This window comes from Schistocerca americana, chromosome 1 (assembly GCF_021461395.2).
Source record: "Schistocerca americana isolate TAMUIC-IGC-003095 chromosome 1, iqSchAmer2.1, whole genome shotgun sequence".
NCBI classification, from domain to species: domain Eukaryota; kingdom Metazoa; phylum Arthropoda; class Insecta; order Orthoptera; family Acrididae; genus Schistocerca; species Schistocerca americana.
The window spans coordinates 794,848,513-794,868,369 of record NC_060119.1 but is presented as its reverse complement, the minus strand read 5'-3'; the positions used below and the strand labels follow the sequence as shown (position 1 = coordinate 794,868,369).

The following is a 19,857-nucleotide window of genomic DNA, read 5'->3' as shown; positions in this document are numbered from 1 at the left end:
GGAGAAAGCTGGTGATCGTAATTTTGTGAAAAGCTCTAGGTGCAGTGAAAAAATCTATGTTTTAATGATTGCCACCCCAACTCGCTTATAGTATTCATGACAATTGCTCTGCTATTTTTGTGATAAATCAAAACTTGCTGCCATTCTTCGAAATTTTTCGATTTTGTCTGTCTTTCCAACCTGTTAAGAATCGTGTACCACACAACTCTACTCCAAAAGCAGCAGTTTCATTAGTGGATTTGTTGCACAGTTCTGCTAATAAAATGCATTTTTTGTTCTGTCTTCCCCACAACATTTTATATGTGACACTTCCAGTAAAACTGTTTGTAAAGTTGTTTATAACTGAAATCTTTATACTGGAGATTAGGTGAGTAAATCAAATAAATGACAAGAATGTACAAAATCAAATTGGGGAACAAAGAACTTTATGGCACAATGTGATTAAAGGGAGATGTCAGCTGATAGGACATATACTGAGATATCAAAGAATTTTCAATTCGTTGGAAGTGGGATTGGGGGAATATTGCAGTGAGAGACCAAGGCTTGAATACCATAAGCAGGTTCGAATTAATGTAGCTTGCAATAGTTATGCAGAGGTCTTACACAGGATACACTAGCAGGGAGAGTTGTGACAAATCAGTCTTCGACTGAAGACGACAATAACAGAACAATTTCTGTAAACAAAATTTAACAGCTTTTTTTTCTTTTTTTTTTTTTTTTTTTTTAATTGACATATTGCCAAATGGGAGTATGCATCCTTAATATATGTAAGTATAATAATTTATTACATCATAATCACTTTAAAATTTGTAATATTCCCATTACTGATGTGATTAATCCATTAGAAAGCATCATCATCATTTATAACAGTTACACTTCGGCATTTTGAACACCATGTAGTCTGAAATATGTCAATGAATGTACATCATATCAACACATGCCGAAAAAAGAACTGAAATTAAAGTATTGCCTTGTGCTCTTTATATCTTAATTATGGGAGAGAAGGGGGTACGGGAAGTGGGGGAAGAGAAAGGCCAAAGGTGAAGTGGGGTGATTAACAACAATCTCTATTTCTGTTTGTGTTTCCTATGAGCAGTCTTTAAAATTGATATCTTAGAAGCACAAGCAAGAGTGCAAATAATTAAAGCTATAAAACTTTTTGAAAAATATGAAAAATTTAAATACTTATGCACAAGCCAGTGACCGTCATATCCTAAAAAAGTACTCATATTAAAACACTTATATGTTTATAAATAACAAATGATTAATGAAAAATTTAAATACTTATGCACAAGCCAGTGACTGTCATATCCTAAAAAAGTGCTCATATTAAAACACTTATATGTTTATAAATAACAAATTATTAACAAAACCATAATCAGTTTACAATAGTCAGTTTTAGTCCCTGATGATGATGATGATGATGATGATGATGATGATAATGATGATGACAGATGCTATCACCAAAAGCTTGGAAATTTATCTGAATTTGATTCAGAAAGTGAACTGAGAACTTTTTTATGCAAGGACTCCATTGTGAGAAACTTCGTAGTGATAATCACTTACATTTTGTAAAAAAGTGTCATTAATGGAAACGTACAGCACAAGGAAGTTAATACTAAAAAGTAGTTGCAAACGTTATCTCAGTGATAAAATACGTAAAAATATTTGGTTTTTTAAAAGTTTTGTAATTTTAATTATTTTTTAGATAGTTGTGCAACTTTAATTATTTATTGTAATCTTGTCGGTGCTTTTAAGTCTGCTTAGAACATAGTAAGTTATTATACAAAATTTTTTTTGGTACTCATGTGAAGGATCTCACAGTTTTTATAATTCAGGGTCAATTGCCGCTGCAGATATCTTGTTTAAATCTTTTGTAATTCATTTTAATCCTCTGATAATTTGATTAGACTGTAAACAATAGCATCAGCTGCAAAAACTCTTAAGAGAGTTGCTCAGATTGTCTCCTAAGTTATTTATAGAAATTAATGTACCAGAGGACATATAATGCTTAATTGGGTAACTCCAGATAAAATTTCATTTGCACTAGGCGTCCCCCCCCCCCCCCCCCCCCCTCCAATTGCTACCAACTGTGACTTTTTGGTCAGGAAGTCACAAATCCAGTTGCACAGCTGAGGTGCGCAATTCAATTAGAATCCATTTGTGAGGAACAGTGTCAGAAACCTTCTGGAAACCTAGAAATAGATAATCAGCTTGAAATCCCCTTTAGATAGCATTCATTATTTTCTGTGGATAAAAAGCCAGCTGTGTTACACATTTTTTTTAATCCATGCTGGTTATGTGTCAATAGACCATTTTCTTCATGATATTTCATACTGTTGGGGCACAGTATATTTTCCAGAATGCTAATACTAATCAGTATCAGTGATTTTGATGTATAATTCAACGGATAACTGTTATTTTCTTTCTTCTGCTGTGGAGTGACCTGTGCTGCATTTCGTTCTTCAGGTATGCATCTTTCATTGAGCAAGTGGTTGTATATGATTGCTAAAAAAGGAGATATTTTGTTAGAATACTTGAAAAGACACCTAATTGGTATACAGTCTGCACCAGAAAACTTTCCTTTATTAAGTGACTTAAGATACTTCACTACTTCCAAGTGACTCATGTTGGCTGGTGTTCTTGATTTGAATTCTGTAATATTTATTGCGTGAAAGATTTTTGGTAACTCTGCTGTGGTCCACTGTTGTCAATAACATTACCTTGGCTGTCATGCAGTAAATATATTGAAAGTATCTGGCTACTGCTACACTTCACGTATGACTCAAACCTATTTGGATTTTCTACCAAATTTCTAGACTGACTCTGTTGTGGTGCTATTAAAAGCATCTCACATTAAAGTCCACACTAAGTTTCTGGCATTTATAAACAATCACCAATTTTGGATTCCTTTAAATCTGGCATTCTTTTTTCATTGTTTCTGCAGCAGTGTTGTGACCTATGTGGTATAACACGGGGTATCTGCTCCTTCTTCTATTAATTTAAATGGTATAAAACTTTCATTTGACATCAACACTAACTTTAGATTTGGACCACATTTTGTCAGTGGTTAAATAGTTAGTATGGAAGAAAAGAGACTGTGTCTTGGGAAAGTGTCACATGAATGTTGATCTTCTTATGAAATAGATATATGTAGCGTTTTGTTTGATTTGGAAGATATGCTATGCAGTCAAGCTAAAATGACCTCATAGAAGGATTGAATGGGAAGGAAGAGGGACAAAGGAAAAAGACTGGAGAAGTCTATGAAAGGGGGTAAATTTCAGGGAAAGTCACCCAGAACAGCGGGTCAGGGGAGACTTACTGGACGGAATGAGAAGGAAAGACCGATTGTTGGGGACTGCATCGAATAAGGTTTGAAAACCTGAGAGCTTAAAGGTGAAAGACAGGGTAATATGCAAGACAGAGATTACTGCTTAAATGTCATACATGAGTTAATAAAGAGTGAAAAGCTAAGTACACTGTATGTAGCAGAGGTGGGAGGGGGCAGTGAAAAATAGGTGAGTAAGACAATGAAAGATGTATAAAACTAAATTGGAGTGAAGGTAAGAATAGTTACTGTGAAGAAAAGCTGAGATGGAAGAAATTAATTTAAATTAAGGCCAGGTGGGTGGCGAGAACCAAGGACATGTTGTAGTGCAAGTTCCACCTGCGGAGTTCTTAGAAACTGATGTCTGGGGGAAGAATCCAGATGGTGCATGTGGTGAAACAGGCACCGAGATCATGACTGTCACTTTGTAGAGCATGCTGTGCAACAGGATATCACATGTTGCCAGTATACACCATCTGCCTATGCCCATTCATCCAATTGATAATTCGTTGGTAGTCACGCCGATGTAAAAGGCTGAACAGTGTGTTCTGCCACCACTTGGTGAATAGATTTTTTATCTATCCAATTAAAGTATGTTGTGAAGTTTGTTTTTCAACTGCCATCTATGGCACATAAAGGATGGTGTGGTTTGTATAAGACAGGTGTCTACCAAGTCACCTGCAGTTGTGGCATGTCAGACCATCAAGACCACACGGGACTTGAGTAGAGAGCATAAATGTCACATACACCTACAATAGTTGAGCAAATCTGAGATTGAGCAATGTTGCCTTGGTGTCAGTCATCCAATGGAGTATAATGACATGGAGATTGTGGTGTGCATATCAAATTACTGGGCTAGTTATTTTAAGACTGAACAAATTGAACTATCAAGTGACGTTATAAATAAAGATGGAGGTTTCTGGTTGAATTCTGCCTTGCATCTTGCTCTCTCACTGATCAAAGAACAAAGGCACAGAGATAATGCTACTTGATCAACCATTGGTAATTAATATTTTCAATGTAAGTAACATCTGATGGTCATCTTTGTTTATGTATGGAAGTAGTTCTTCACAGTGTGTATGTTTTCTTTTCCGTAAATACCATCTTATGGTTCTTGGTTAGAGTAGCCATGTATATTAAAGTTTTAAGCTGCAATGCACAGCAATTTCTCTTTTAATTATGTGCTGTAAATATTATGGATTGTTCACTTTTGAAATGCCAGCAGTTGTCAAGGGAGTTACCTGCCTGCAGTCTTGAAGTTATTTGGACGTTAGTGAGTCAGGATGGTTCGTCTATGACAAGTTGCGTCTGTTGGTATGTTAATTAGGCCTGTAGCATATGATAATGAGCACTCTTCTGATTCAGATTTGTCATCTTGCATGCTACTGCTTTATTTGTTCTACTTCACATACCTAGAATTTTCACTTCTCGGGCTGTTATTGCTGAGCTACTGGTATTATGCTTTCTCTGCAGAATATGATAAGCATCTTGAACTGTTTTGGTATGTTCATGGGTGACTTGCTTGTCTCTTTCCACACATTCCGGGCTCATTGAGGCTTGGCCATGTAATACTTGATTTCCAGATTCTTACTCCAGTGGAATCTTCATGTGTGATGGGGTCAAGTTTGTGGTGGCCACAAATCCAGACTCAAGTCTTGTAAGACTGACACTTAATATTAGTCGTGTTGTTATCTTTGTTCATTTTGTGACAGTTGTCGACACCTCATACTGTTGAAATTGTTTTGTAGATGTTCATTGCAGTTGCAAACAGAGCATGATTTTAGGTATCCATTGCAGGAAATGAAACTTTTATGTTTGTCTGTCCTTACAGAAAAATGAATAATGACAAGTCAGTGTGTTTGATATCCAACAAACTCAAGTGATATTAAGAGCTGCTGTCTGTTCTGGCATTCATACACCAACTGTAGTGTTAAAAAATATGAGACAATTTGGCTGCAGATAGGACGAATATATTCAGTTGTGTCATCAGTTGTATGTAATAATATCTGTGTGTATTACATTTATATTGCACTTAATAATAATAATAATAATAATAATAATAATAATAATAATAATAATAATAATACACTACTGGCCATTAAAATTGCTACACGACGAAGATGACGTGCTACAGACACGAAATTTAACCGACAGGAAGAAGATGCTGTGATATGCAAATGATTAGCTTTTCAGAGCATCCACACAAGGTTGTCGCCGGTGGCGACACCTACAACCTGCTGACATGAGGAAAGTTTCCAACTGATTTCTCATACACAAATAGCAGTTGACCGGTGTTGCCTGGTGAAACGTGATGCCTCATGTAAGGAGGAGAAATGCTTACCATCGTGTTTCTGACTTTGATAAGGGTCGGATTGTAGCCTATCGCGTTTGCGGTTTATCGTATAGCGACATTGCTGCTCGCATTGGTCGAGATCCAATGACTGTTAGCAGAATATGGAATCGGTGGGTTCAGAAGGGTAATACGGAATGCTGTGCTGGATCCCAACAGCCTCGTATCACTAGCAGTCGAGGTGACAGGCATCTTATCCGCATGGCTGTAATGGATCGTGCAGCCACGTCTCGATACCTGAGTTAACAGATGGGGACTTTTGCAAGACAACAAACATCTGCACGAACAGTTCGACGATGTTTGCAGCAGCGTGGACTATCGGCTCAGAGACCATGGCTGCGGTTACCTTTGACTATGCATCACAGACAGGAGCGCGTGCGATGGTGTACTCAATGACGAACCTGGGTGCACAAATGGCAAAACGTCATTTTTTCAGATGAATGCAGGTTCTGTTTACAGCATCATGATGGTCGCATCTGTGTTTGGTGACATCGCAGTGAACGCACATTGGAAGCATGTATTTGTCATCACCATACTGGCGTATCACCTGGCATGATGGTATGTGGTGCCATTGGTTACACGTCACGGTCACCTCTTGTTCGCATTGACGGCACTTGAACAATGGACGTTACATTTCAGATGTGTTAAGACCTGTGGCTCTACCCTTCATTCGATCCCTGCAAAACCCTACATTTCAGTAGGATAATACACGACCGCATGTTGCAGGTCCTGTACGAGCCTTTCTGGATACAGAAAATGTTTGACTTCTGCCTGGCCAGCACATTCTCCAGATCTCTCACCAATTGAAAATGTCTGGTCAATGGTGGTCATCACAATACTCCAGTCACTATTCTTGATGAGCTGTGGTATCACGTTGAAGCTGCATGGGCAGCTGTACCTGTACACGCCATCCAAGCTCTGTTAGACTCGATGTCCAGGCGTATCAAGGCCGTTATTATGGCCAGAGGTGGTTGTTCTGGGTACTGATTTCTCAGAACCTGTGCACCCAAACTGCGTGAAAACGTAATCACATGTCAGTTCTAGTATAGTATATTTGTCCAATGAATACCTGTTTATCATCTGCATTTCTTCTTGGTGTAGCAATTTTAATGGCCAGTAGTGTAATAGTAGTGGAAGCCCCAAGTGTAAACAATGTAAAAAATGAGGACATGTAATAACTCACCTGCATATTAATGGTGGGTGGAGTTTAGGCACACTTTAAAATCAGATGTACTCACTAGTTTCCATCTAACTTCAGTACAATCTTTCCCTCTTACCCTCTCAAACCTACCTCCCCTTCCCCCCCCCCCCCCCTCTCTCTCTCTCTCTCTCTGTCTGTCTGTCTGTGTGTTTTTTTTCCTCTCCCCCCTTTTTATGGCCGAAAATCTTGCCTGCACAATCAGGCTTACACTTCAGTGTAATGTTCCCTCAGGAGTGTCATAATAATATAATATTTCTTCAGGAGTGGCTTATTTATGCTTTTGCCCATCACTGTCATTTTTTTAGGACTGCAGTTCCATGGAGATGAAAGTGAATGGAAAGTATTTGCAAAAAACTTGCAGAAAGTTGGGTCTCTGCAAAAAGATAATGGAATCACACATTTGAGCTGGGGTGATGACGATGAAGTGGACATTCTAATAGGGCTGAAGAACAAGACTGTAAAGACGTACGACACTGATTACAAAGCTTTCACAAGTTCTGTTAATGTTGAATATGGGGAAGGTCAGATTTGTGGTCTAAGCAAATATGATAGGTATGTACATATTTACTATACTTGTAAACAATACAAACATCCTAGTCTCTGTAATTGAAAGAAGTTGTCTGGCCTGGTAAGCTGAAAACTGGTTAATTACAAAAATTAATTTTGTAAGGCATACCTAGTTGTGTTTTTTATTCATAAAAATAAAATTATCCAATCAACCTGTGATGAAAGAATCCATTAATGGGGAGTTTTAATTGTTTAGATGTTAATGCTTTATTTCTTTCAGATGTCTCTTAACTGCTGTTGAATCAGGACATATAAGAGTATGGAGATTTAAGGAAAAAGAAGGTGATGTGTTTAATTCTGGACGCCCAATTCAGAAAATGAAACACAGTAAAGTAAATAAAAATATAGTGGCATTTGGCAGCAAAAATCATGCAGATTTGAAACTGCTTGATTTAAATACAAAGCAGTATACTTTCATATCAAAAAATGTAAGTATTCAAAATTATTATGCCTCTAATTTAAAGAAACTGAACAAGAACAAAAGGTGTGACTAACTTGAGTACACTAAAATCCAGACTAATGCATTTTGTTAACGTAATAAAATTTAAACAATAGAAAAAATAAAATAATAGGTTGACTTTGCTCTTAGGGACAGTTAAATTACACTACCTGACAAAAACCTGAAGCAGACAGGAGGAGAGGAGGATATAAAATGAAACTTCACAAAATGAAAGGGCTTGTGACATTATTTGATTTGGAAGGGTGTCATAAAGCCTGGTATCCTCTCCTAAAACTAGCTGGTCCACTGCTGGTTGTTGTAACTGTTCATTGATATGGATACCGGCATTGGGCTGGAGTTGACATCTGAACTGATCTCACACATTCTATCATGGGCAGATCTGGGGACCTTTTTGTTCACAGGAGAATCCCAATGTAATGCAGACAGTTAACAGAGACATGTGCAATGTTTGGACATGGATTGTCTTGTTTAAAAATAACACTACAATATCATTGGATGGGATGTAACATGTTAGGATGCAAGATGTCTGTGACATACTGTTGTGTTGTCAAGAGTGCCCTCTTTCACTACCAGCCATGACTCGAAGTCATACCCAATGGCTCACCACACCGTGATACCAAGAGTAACATCGGAAGGATGGGACCTCTCCCCAGTTCGCAGCCGTACTCACCAAAAATGGTCATCCAGTGTAGCGCAGAACTGCAATTCATTGCTGAACACAATGTGATGCTATTCATTAGCAGTCCATGCTTTGTGGCCAGAACACCACTCCAAACACAGCTGTACGTGTTCCTTTAATGGCAGGCTGTGTGTGGGATGGAAATTCTGTAATCTGCCTTCTGCTAGTCTCTGACCGTTGGCACTGGATGACGCAGAATTCTGCAGAAAGCCCATTACTTGCTCTTGGATGGCAGGCATAGTTCTGAAGGGGTTACTTGTGATTGGTGCACAGTATGGCAATTCTCCCTTGTGGTGGTTCAGATGTAGTTGGCCGGAAACTTGACAAGTGTACTTGCCATCACTCTCCTATGCAATCCAACATCAGGCCACAGTCATATCCAAACACCCCACAAATCTGATATTGCAAAATTCGACTAGCCAGCCAAAAGAAGAGTTACAGTGAGGCCCCTTTCATACTCTTGTCACGTGCTGATAGTGCTGTCTCCCACAAATACGTGACATCTCTGTGTCGTTCACAGTGATCACTCAATTTATAATGCTATTCACAGCCTTATTTTTATGTGCTGTAGCAAGTCTTGGTGACAGTTTTAATTTTTTACTTCTAGAGGAGGTTGAGTGAATGCTACAACATAATGTAATGAATGTTAGATCAGTTTCAGTAAAATTCTTTATTACAGAATTCTTAACATCAGAAGAAATCCATGTACATATGAGTAATTGTATACATTTAAAATAAAAACAGAACACAATGATAACAGTTTAGTTCTTGCACTGCATAATAGTCTAATAACACTTGGCATTTACCTTTAAACTTTAGTATACTGATCTGACTAATTAAATTCTGGCAATAACTGTGTTTAGCTTGTGGCTCCATAGTGAGGTATCAACTTTACTGTAGGACCTCACACTTCGGATGGCACCACACTTGTACACTGTATCACAGCTGGTAACAACAGTAACAAAACTAATGCATTCTGGTGGCTGTTCTGCATCTCACAGAGAATTAAAACAAATCATTTACATACCCAGCAATAGTATGGACATTGTAACATCCCCTTCTTGTTCCCAATATGTAGACCACTTTCAGACAGTGCCACAGCAAGATGATTTTTAGTATCTGTGACTCAGTTAATTAACAACAAAAACACAGTGATCAGCTAAGATTTCTTATTAATACTTTTTCATCACTATTTGTATATCATATGCCACTAAGCAACTGCTTAAGAGAAAGCAATTTTACTACAAGTATTTACTAGGAGCACACTGCAGAGAGTGATTATAATGTCATATCAAGATATCAGTTGCCTAAGTTTGCTCAAGTGAACTCCAACAGAAGTGAAGTTGACGTGCAGCGCTAGCTGCCTCCTGTATACTCTTGCATTGTTGAACTTCAAATTACTTCTTACATTGTTGATATGAATGAATATGCTTTTCTGTGCTATGATTAAGGAAACTGAGCTTCATATCTTACATCTAAGAATTCGACTGGCCACTGGGGCCTTTAGAATCAGCCGCACACTGACCCTTTGTGCTGAGAAAAGTGGGTGGCTGCCTCATATCATACGATGACTCCTCATTTTGTGACAGGCCTATAAAAGACTATACACACTATACACAGCTGCATACCATACTGTTGCATGGACACCAGTGGAAAGGCTCTTTCGTACTCGACACCAAGCAATGGGGCCCTGTAGGAATTTTATGGAGGATTGTCTGTTAGAGATGGGTGTGTCTGGTTTTACACCATGGTTGGAGCAGATCTCCATTGGCTCCTCCAGAGGCTCAGAATTATTTTAGACTTGACAAATTATAAGGAAGATTGCACTCCAAATGTTTTTTAACTTTTACATAGGTGTCATTGTTTTAAAACTGTGTACCCTGATGTCTCAAACAAGTGGACTCCCTTGGTTGTTCAGTAGTATTCCCTGACTGCATCTCCAGGATGTGCTTTTCCATAACTATACTGTCTTTTTCGCAGAGCTCAGAATGGTAGTGAAGGTAATGGAGCAGATGGGGCAAACAGTTTCTCATCTGCTCCAGTTTTCTTAGTGCTGTATTATCATTGCAGCCCATGTAACCAGCAGACAAAATGGGTCAGTGGATCCATGATCAACTGTACATCCTACAGTGGTGGGAAAAGCAGGTGTCATTCTGCTGGGTACCAAGGCACATACATTATGTGATCAAAAGTATCCGGACACCTGGCTGAAAAGACTTACAAATTTGTGGCGCCGTCCATCAGTAATGCTGGAATTCAATATGGTGCTGGCCCATGCATAGCCTTGATGACAGCTTCCACTCTTGCAGGCATACATTCAATCAGGTGCTGGAAGGTTTCTTGGGGAATGGCAGCCCATTATTCATGGAGTGCTGCACTGAGGAGCAGTATCAATGTCGGTAGGTGAGGCCTGGTGCGAAGTTGGCATTCCAAAACATCCCAAAGGTGTTCTATAGGATTCAGGTCAGGACTCTGTGCAGGCCAGTCCATTACTGGGATGTTATTGTCATGTAACCACTCTGCCACAGGCCATGCATTATGAGCAGGTGCTCAATCATGTTGAAAGATGCAATTGCCATCCCCGAATTGCTCTTCAACAGTGGGAAGCAAGAAGGTGCTTAAAACATCAATGTAGGCATGTACTGTGATAGTGCCATGCAAAACAACAAGGGGTGCAAGCCCCCTCCATGAGAAACACGACCATACCATAACACCACCACCTCGGAATTTTACTGTTGGCACTACACACACTGGCAGATGATGTTCACCGGTCATTTGTCATACCCAAACCCAGCCATCGGATCGCCACATTGTATACCGTGATTCATTGCTCCACACAATGTTTTTCTGCTGTTGAACCGTCCAATGTTTACTCTCTTTACACCAAGTGAAGCATTGTTTGGCATTTACCTGTGTGATGTGTGGCTTATGAGCAGGCGCTCAACCATGAAATCCAAGTTTTCTCACTCCCACCTAACTGTCATAGTACTTGCAGTGGATCCTGATGCAGTTTGGAATTTCTGTGTGATGGTCTGGATAATAGAAGCCTGCCTATTACACATTAGGACCATTTCAACTGTTGGTGGTCTCTGTCAGTCTGAGGTCAGCCTGTACGCTTTTGTGCTGTACGTGTCCCTTCACATTTCCACTTCACTATCACATTGGAAACATTGGACCAGGGGATGTTTAGGAGTGTGGAAATCTCGCATACAGACATATGACACAAGTGACACCCAACCACCTAACCATATTTGAAGTCCGTGAGTTCTGCGGGGCGCCCCATTCTGATCTCTCATGATGTCTAATGACTACTGAGGTTGCTGATATGGAGTACCTGGCAGTAGGTGGCAGCACAATGCACCTAATATCAAAAACTTATATTTTGGGGGTTTCCAGATACTTATCACATAATGTAGGAGGCATGCAGGAAGTATGACATTACACAATGAGTCATTCCCTGCAAGCACTGGTGAGTCAGAGATCCGTACAGTTGAGGGAGGGGGAGTGGCTGCAGTGGACAATTAACTGTAGTTGTTGAAGCTGACTACTTGGCCATGGCAGTCCTGAAGTAGGTCACTCCAGTGGGATAAAGTAGTCCTGAACCACCACCTAATTGGGCACTGTCCCCTAAAGAGTGGTATTTTACTCTGGAGAGAGGACCCCCCTCCCCCAGTCTCTGATGCCTGTGGCATGGAAAATACTGTATGCCGTATTTTAACTGGATACATTTCCTGTTGGGATGAGAGGGCAGATGCAAATTTTGGTTGGAATCTGTCCTGTATTTTAGCTGATGCTGAGACAAGTGTGGCAATGATTTTAAAGTTTGTGAAGTGTCTGGATACCAGCCTAAAGTTTTGGGCTGGAGATTTTAGTGTGTTGCAGAGTCCGTAGCTCATCCTTTTTATGCCATTGATCAGCCAGCCATACTGTTTTAATTCTTTCCAGCACTTTTTTCCTTTAGTCTAATATTTAGACCTGACACACTACATAATTTTCATCTCAATCTCTCTCTCTTTCTCTCTCTTTCTCTCTCTTTCTTTCTTATGCTCTCTCCCTCTGTGCATGTGTGTGTTGTTGCACATGTACCAGTGTGTATACAGATGTTTTGCTGACTTTTTATTACTTTCAATTGTTTTTTGAATGGTTTCTTGAAGCCTTCAGCTGCTATTTTCTATATTTCCTGTACGATTGTACAATTTCAGCCTTCGGCCAGTTTCAAACAAACACCTCGAACTAATTTATGAGCATTACATGATGTTATTGGAGCAGTGATGTATATGACGTAATCTATTACCAAAAATTCATCCATAAAATACTTGAAAATCGTACAGGAAATAAAGAAAATGGCATCTGAAGGCTTCAAGAAATCATTCAAAAAATTCATCACAGCTGTGGACCCAATCGCATTGAAAACTATACTTTCAATTGTAGTTGAGGTTTTTTGATTCTGTGAATTCTATTTTATCGGCAATACATTTTTGTATGAGCACTAAAGATCTTGCTGTTGTGTGCACTAAAGATCTTGCTGTTGTGTGACCGCACCATAATATCACCACAACAACAACAATAATCATATCCTTCATCTCCCCTCAGAAGAAAATGTAATTTTTTAGGGTAAAAAGTAGAAAAGCAAAACATTCTTCTAGAACTGGAGGATAGTTGAACTGATAAATTGTTCCCAAAATCTTTGGAGAGATTACTGTTCACACTCAAGAAACAAAGCAAAATACCATATTTAAAATATACCATACAAAATACTAATTCAGTAAATGCAGCCTACAAACAAATGAGGAATTAAGAACTACTTTCTCTACATGCATTTCACCAAATGTAGGTCAAGTTTCTGAAATAGTCAAAGGTATGTACAGTACTTAAGCTAACATTTTCGTGTGCCCAGGTATACACAAATGCACTCACTTAAAAATGTTTGTATACCTTAGGGAAACAACGTAACCAACATGCGAAAGTTGTATTTCTCTCAGGGGCTGGGATAGCAGGTGCGATTATTCGCCCCATTACACGTTGTGATGATGTGAGTTGATTAGCAGGGCAGCAGATACTTGGAGCCAGGTGAATGTCTGAAGAAAAATCATAGAGGCAATAAAGGCATTAGTTCATTTATTTTGTGCACCATGTTCCAAGGTCAGCAACTGCTGACTCAGGAGACAGCACACATTAGCATCAGTGGGCATTAATGTCATGTTGGTGTCAGCGAAGCTGCTGCTGATGTGTGTCAGGTGCAGCTCTTGGCTGCCCGACTACTTCATGCTCGCTGCACACCACATGGGAAGGGTAGTGTTTAAACTTCTGTATCACGTTGCTGTGTTAGAACACAGTACTCATATTTTGAAGATGGTGGTTCAAATCCCCATTGGCCATGTGGGTTAAGTTTCTCTTGATTTTCCTCCATTGCGTAATAGAGATGGCAGGATGGTTCTTTTGAAAGGTTCTGGTATCCAGCCCAGCAACTTTCAAAACCTGCCACAGAACTTGGAACTCGACCTAGGCTGCTAGACAGAGCAGTAGATTTTCAGTGCTATTGTCATCTGCCACACAGCCACACACCATTATACTGACCAATTAGATCTCGTAACCGATCTATAAATTCCACTGCACACCAACACGGGACTCAGTGGTGTATTCACTATCATCTTGTTGTCATAATGCTCTGCTCTTGCTGGTTCTCAGGTTTTCTCTTTTTAGCTTACTCATCTGACTTTGTTTATCTGTCATGCTGTCTTCCCATGTCCATTTCCTTGCGGTTTGTATTTTATGTTCAAACATAACGATTCACTGTTTCCTGACCCCAGACTGATTGGCCCAGTCTCATCAGGTTTCTTTTTTGTAGTAATTAGGTATAAGTACAACACAGCCAGTAGACTGAACACAACTTTATTCCACAGAAGTGTTAACAATTTGAACACAATATTTAAGTAACATTCAGCAGGAACCAATTATGTACACAAAGATGTGTAGCAATACACACAGAGAACCGAGTCAAGCATAGCTCAGGTAGAATTAAATAGACTGTGGCCCTTGGCAGGCTCTAATGGTGGTCACACACACACACACACACACACACACACACACACACACACACACACACACTCTGTCTGAGCCAGCTTCTGCGGATGACATAGCCCTGCCACATGCATGGCCTTTTGAAAGTATGTGCACGTGTCACTGCATTCCTCTACTCTTAGGGAGATAACAGATTCTTGAGACATCCATACTGCCCTCATCGTCCACTGAGCTCTGGATAAGGTGACCTACTGCAGTGGGAGCGTACTGTCTGAAGTGCTTCGGACGTGGAAACATTCTGCGCCGATGCTCCCATGTCAAACCATATGGCGACATGTGGGCTGTTTCCATGTCGACCTCAGGCATTGGTCCTGGTGATGGTGCTCACAATGCTGATGATACTTCTATCAGTGGTTGCTCAGCAACAGGTGACAGAATCCGTGACAATGCTGTTGGAAGCAATAGAGAAACTGCTGATTCAGCCACCGAGGATGGATGCCCTTGCCCACGCAGCAGTGGAGAGCTGGCAGCAGCAGGTGATGTGACACCCAATGGAATGGACTCGGAGGTGATGGTGTGATGTCAGGAGGTGCCCTGCCATCAATTCAAAGATGAAGCTGATCATGGTGCCTCGAGCAAAAGCCGTCTTCTGTGCGGATGTCGCAGAGACGCCGCCTGTGGCATCTGGCGGTGACAACTGGAATCCACTTAGGGTGATATCTGAAATCGCATGCCCAGACAGCCACACCTGGCCAGAAGAGGCATGGCAGCTGCACATGTTGAGGTCCAGGTGGATGACACAGAAGATGTAGCAGTGTCCTCAGCTGGCGCCCATGGAGTAGCTCCACTGGGCTCTTCTTGGTGAATTGGTGAAACGGTATAAGAAGAGAAACCAATCTAAGGCAACATCAGACAAAGAGTTGGCAACATACTTTTTCATCTAAGTTTTCAATGTTTGCATTAGGCATTGCGCCTCACCATTAGATTGTGGATGGAATGATGCGAGGGTATAATAGATACCACGGGAATAGCAAAATGCCGCAAACTCTTGCAATGAAAATTGTGGACCATTATCGGACATTAACATTGTGGGCAAGCTTTTGAGCGAAAAAATTTTGGGCAAGGTTGTGATGGTGGCAGTTTTGGATGTGGAAAAACAATGAATGACACACTGAAAATGAGAATATGTGTAAACAACCAACAACAAACAAGTGCTGAGAAAGGGGCCAGTGAAATCCAGATGTAAATATTCCCACGCATGCAACGGCATCGCCCAAGGAGACTACGATGTCTGCGGACGTGCTTGGTGCATCACACACTGTGAACTGGAGACAACCAGACAGTTAATGTCACCATCCAAGCTGGGCTAAAACACTTTTTGATGAGCCAAATCTTTTGTGTTTGATAAACCCCAATGCTCTGCATGTAATAAATGGAGAACCTCCGAACGAAGCACTGAGGGGATCACTACCTGAGGAGCCATGTGATCTGTGTCTAAAAGCAGAACACTATCCACAACAGGGAATCAATTTCAAAAGATGTGATAATTATGGAGGGGGTCGGAGGCATGATAAGGTGATGAATCTGGCCAACAACGGTGTACAGATGTTATGACCTTCCACAAAATGGGTTCCAAGGCTACAGCCTTTGCAATCCATGTGCTAGTTACAGGAAAACCATCAACCATCTGCTGTGTGGTGACATCAGTGTGGAAACAAAGCAATTCCTCTGGATCAAATTCTAGATCTGGACCAGCCGGCAGGTGGGGTAAAGCATTGGCATTTCATAGGGCGAAAATGAATGTTGTAGTTGTTACTTGAAAGGAAAAGAGCCCAGTGTTGAATGCGATGTGCCGCTTTATCTGGTAACGATGTAGAAGGACTGAATAATGAAACCAGTGGTTTGTGATCAGTGACCAGCTGAAGTTTGGTACCAAAGAGAAAAACATGGAATTTTTTCGCAGGATATACAATGGCCAAAGCTTTCTTTTCTATGTGACAGCACCTAGTTTGGTCAGGAGTTGGCATTTTTGAGGCATAAGCAATAGGCTGCCCAGAGCCATTGGGATATCTATGAGCCAGTACTGTCCCCAACCCATACTGTGAGGTGTCAGTTGTAAGGACCAGGTGGTGGCCTGGTTGGTACATCACTAAGCAGGGCACAGACTGCAATGTGGTCTTGCTGTTGTTGTTGTTGTTGTTGTTGCGGTGGCGGGCCGCGGTAGTCTTCAGTCCAAAGACTGATTTAATGCAGCTCTCCCAACTACTGTATCTTGTGCAAGTCACTTCATGTCCAAGTAACTACTGCAACCTGCATCCTTCTGAATCTGCTTATTGTATTCATCTCTTGGCATCCCCGTACAATTTTTACCCCCTGCACTTCCCTTCAGTACTAAATTGGTGATCCCTTGATGCCTCAGAATGTGTCCTACCAACCAATCCCTTCTTCTAGTCAGGTTGTGCCACAAATTTCTCTTCTCCCCAATTCTGTTCAGTACCTCTTCATTAGTGACGTGTTCTACCCGTCTAATCGTCAGCATTCTTCTGTAGCACCACATTTCAAAAGCCTCTCTTCTCTTCTTGTCTGAACTGTATGTGGTCCATGTTTCACTTCCATACATGGCTACACTCAATACAAATACTTTCAGAAAGGACTTTCTGATGCGTAAATCTGTACTTGATGTTAGCAAATTTCTCGTCTTCAGAAATGCTTTTCTTGCCATTGCCAGTCTGCATTTTATATCCTCCCTACTTCAACCATCATCAGTTATTTTGCTTCCCAAATAGCAAAATATCATTTACTACTTTAAGTGTCTCATTTCCTAATCTAATTCCCTCAGAATCACCTGATTTAATTCGGCTACATTCCAATACCCTCGTTTTGCTTTTGTTGATGTTCATCTTGTATCCTCCTTTCAAGATACTGTCCATTCTGTTCAACTGCTCTTCCACGTCCTTTGTTGTCTCAGCCAACATTACAGTGTCATCAGCAAAACTCATAGTTTTTATTTCTTCTCCCTGGACCTTAATTACTACTCCAAATTTTTCTTTTGTTTCCTTTACTGCTTGCTCTGTATACAGATTGAATAACATCGGGGATAGACTACAACCCTGTCTCACTCCCTCCTCAACCACTGTTTTCCTTTTGTGCCCCCAACTCTTATAATTGCCCCCTGATTTCTGTGCAAATTGTAAATAGCCTTTTGGTCCCAGTGTTTTATCCCTGTCACCTTTAGAATTTGAAAGAGAGTATTCCAGTCAATATTGTCAAAAGCTTTCTCTAAGTCCACAAATGCTATAAACATAGATTTGCCTTCTTGAAGCTATCATCTATGAGAATGCGTTGGGTCAGTATTGCGTTGCGTTTTCCTACATTTCTCCTTAATCCAAACTGATCTTTCCCGAGATCAGCTTCTACCAGTTTTTCCATTCTTCTGTAAATGATACAGGTATTTTGCAACTTTGACTCATTAAACTGATAGTTTGGTCATTTACATGAGTCACCTCATGCTTTCTTTGGAATTGGAATTCTTATATCCTCCTTGTAGTCTAAGGGTATTTTGCACGTCTCACACATCTTGCTCACCAGATGGAAGAGTTTTGTCATGGCTGGCTCTCCCAAGGCTATCAGTAGCTCTAATGTAATGTTGTCTACTCCTGGTGCCTTGTTTCGACTTACATCTTTCAGTGCTTTGTCAAATTCTTCACTCTGTATCATATTCTCTTCTCATCTTCATCTACATCCTCTTTGATTTCCATAATATTGGCCTCAAGTGCATCTCTCTTGTATAGACCATCTGTACACTCCTTCCACCTTTTTGCTTTCCCTTGTTTTCTTAGGACTGGTTTTCCATCTGAGCTCTTGATATTCACACAGACAGTTCTCTTTTCTCCAAAGAAATCTTTAATTTTCCTGAGGGCAGCATATTTCTTACCCCCTAGTGATGTATGCTTTTACATCCTTACATTTGTCCTCTAGCCATTTCTGCTTAGCCATTTTGCACTTTCTGTTGGTCTCATTTTTTAGATGTTTGTATTTCGTTACACCTGCTTCATTTATTGCATTTTTTATATTTTCTCCTTTCATTGATTAAATTCAGTACCTTGTGTGTTACCCAAGGATTTCTAGTAGTCCTTGCCTTTTTGGCTACTTGATCCCCAGCTGCCTTCAGTATTTCATCTTTCAAAGCTACCCATTCTTCTTCTGCTGTATTCCTTTCCCCTGTTCTTGTTAATCATTCTCTAAAGCTCCCTTTGAAGCTCTCTACAACCTCTGGCTCTTTCAGTTTATCCAGGTCCCATCTCCTTAAATTCCTACCCCTTTGCAGTTTCTTCAGTTTTAATCTGCAGTTCATAACCAATAAATTGTGGTCAGAGTCCACATTTGCCCCTAGATATGTCTTACAATTTAAAACCTGATTCCAAAATCTCTGTCTAACCATTATACTATCAGTCTGAAACCTTACGGTGTCTCCAGCTCTCTTCCATGTATACAACCTTCTTTCATGATTCTTAAACCAAGTGTTAGTTATGATTAAATTATGTTCTGTGCAAAATTCTGCCAGGCAGCTTCTTCTTTCATTCCTTTCCCCCAGTCCATATTCATCTACTGCTATTCCTTCTCTACCTTTTCCTACTGTCAAATTCCAGTCCCCATGACTGTTAAATTTCCATCTGCTTTAATTATCTGAATAATTTCTGTTATCATGATACATTTCCTCAGTTTCCTCCTCATCTGTGGAGCTAGTTGGCATATAAACTTTTGCTATTGTGTCGGATGTCATGTCTGTCTTGGCTACAATAATGTGTTCGCTATGCTGTTCATCTTAGTTTATCTGCATTCCTATTTTTTATTCGTTATTAAACCTACTCCTGCATTACCCCTTTTTGATTTTGTATTTATAGCTCTATATTCACCTGACCAGAAGTCATGTTCCTTCTGCCACCGAACTTCACAGATTCTTACTGTATCTAGCTCTAACTGATCCATTTTCGTTTTTTAAAATTTTCTAACCTCCCTGTGCAATTAAGGGACCTGACATTCCATGCTCCAGTCCTTAGAACGCCAGTTTTGTTTCTCATGATAACGACGTCCTCCTGAATATTCCCTGCCTGGAGATCCGAATAGAGGACTATTTTACCACCAGAATATTTCACCAAGGAGTATGCCATCATCATTTGACCATACAGTAGAGCTGCATGTCCTTGGGAAAAATTATGGCCGTAGTTTCCCACTGCTTTCAGCTATTCCC

The 19,857-nt window shown here is 40.2% G+C and overlaps 1 protein-coding gene across 2 annotated transcripts in view; it reads left to right on the top strand.

The window, feature by feature from the left end:
• Nucleotides 1-19,857, top strand: part of LOC124545589 (WD repeat-containing protein 74) — a 98,325-nt gene that overhangs the window by 15,382 nt on the left and 63,086 nt on the right. For both annotated transcript variants that reach the window (XM_047124547.1, XM_047124539.1), the window contains 2 exons: nt 7,185-7,431; nt 7,667-7,874. In XM_047124547.1, coding sequence (XP_046980503.1) covers nt 7,185-7,431; nt 7,667-7,874 — 455 coding nt within the window. The remainder of the gene's footprint in view (nt 1-7,184; nt 7,432-7,666; nt 7,875-19,857) is intronic.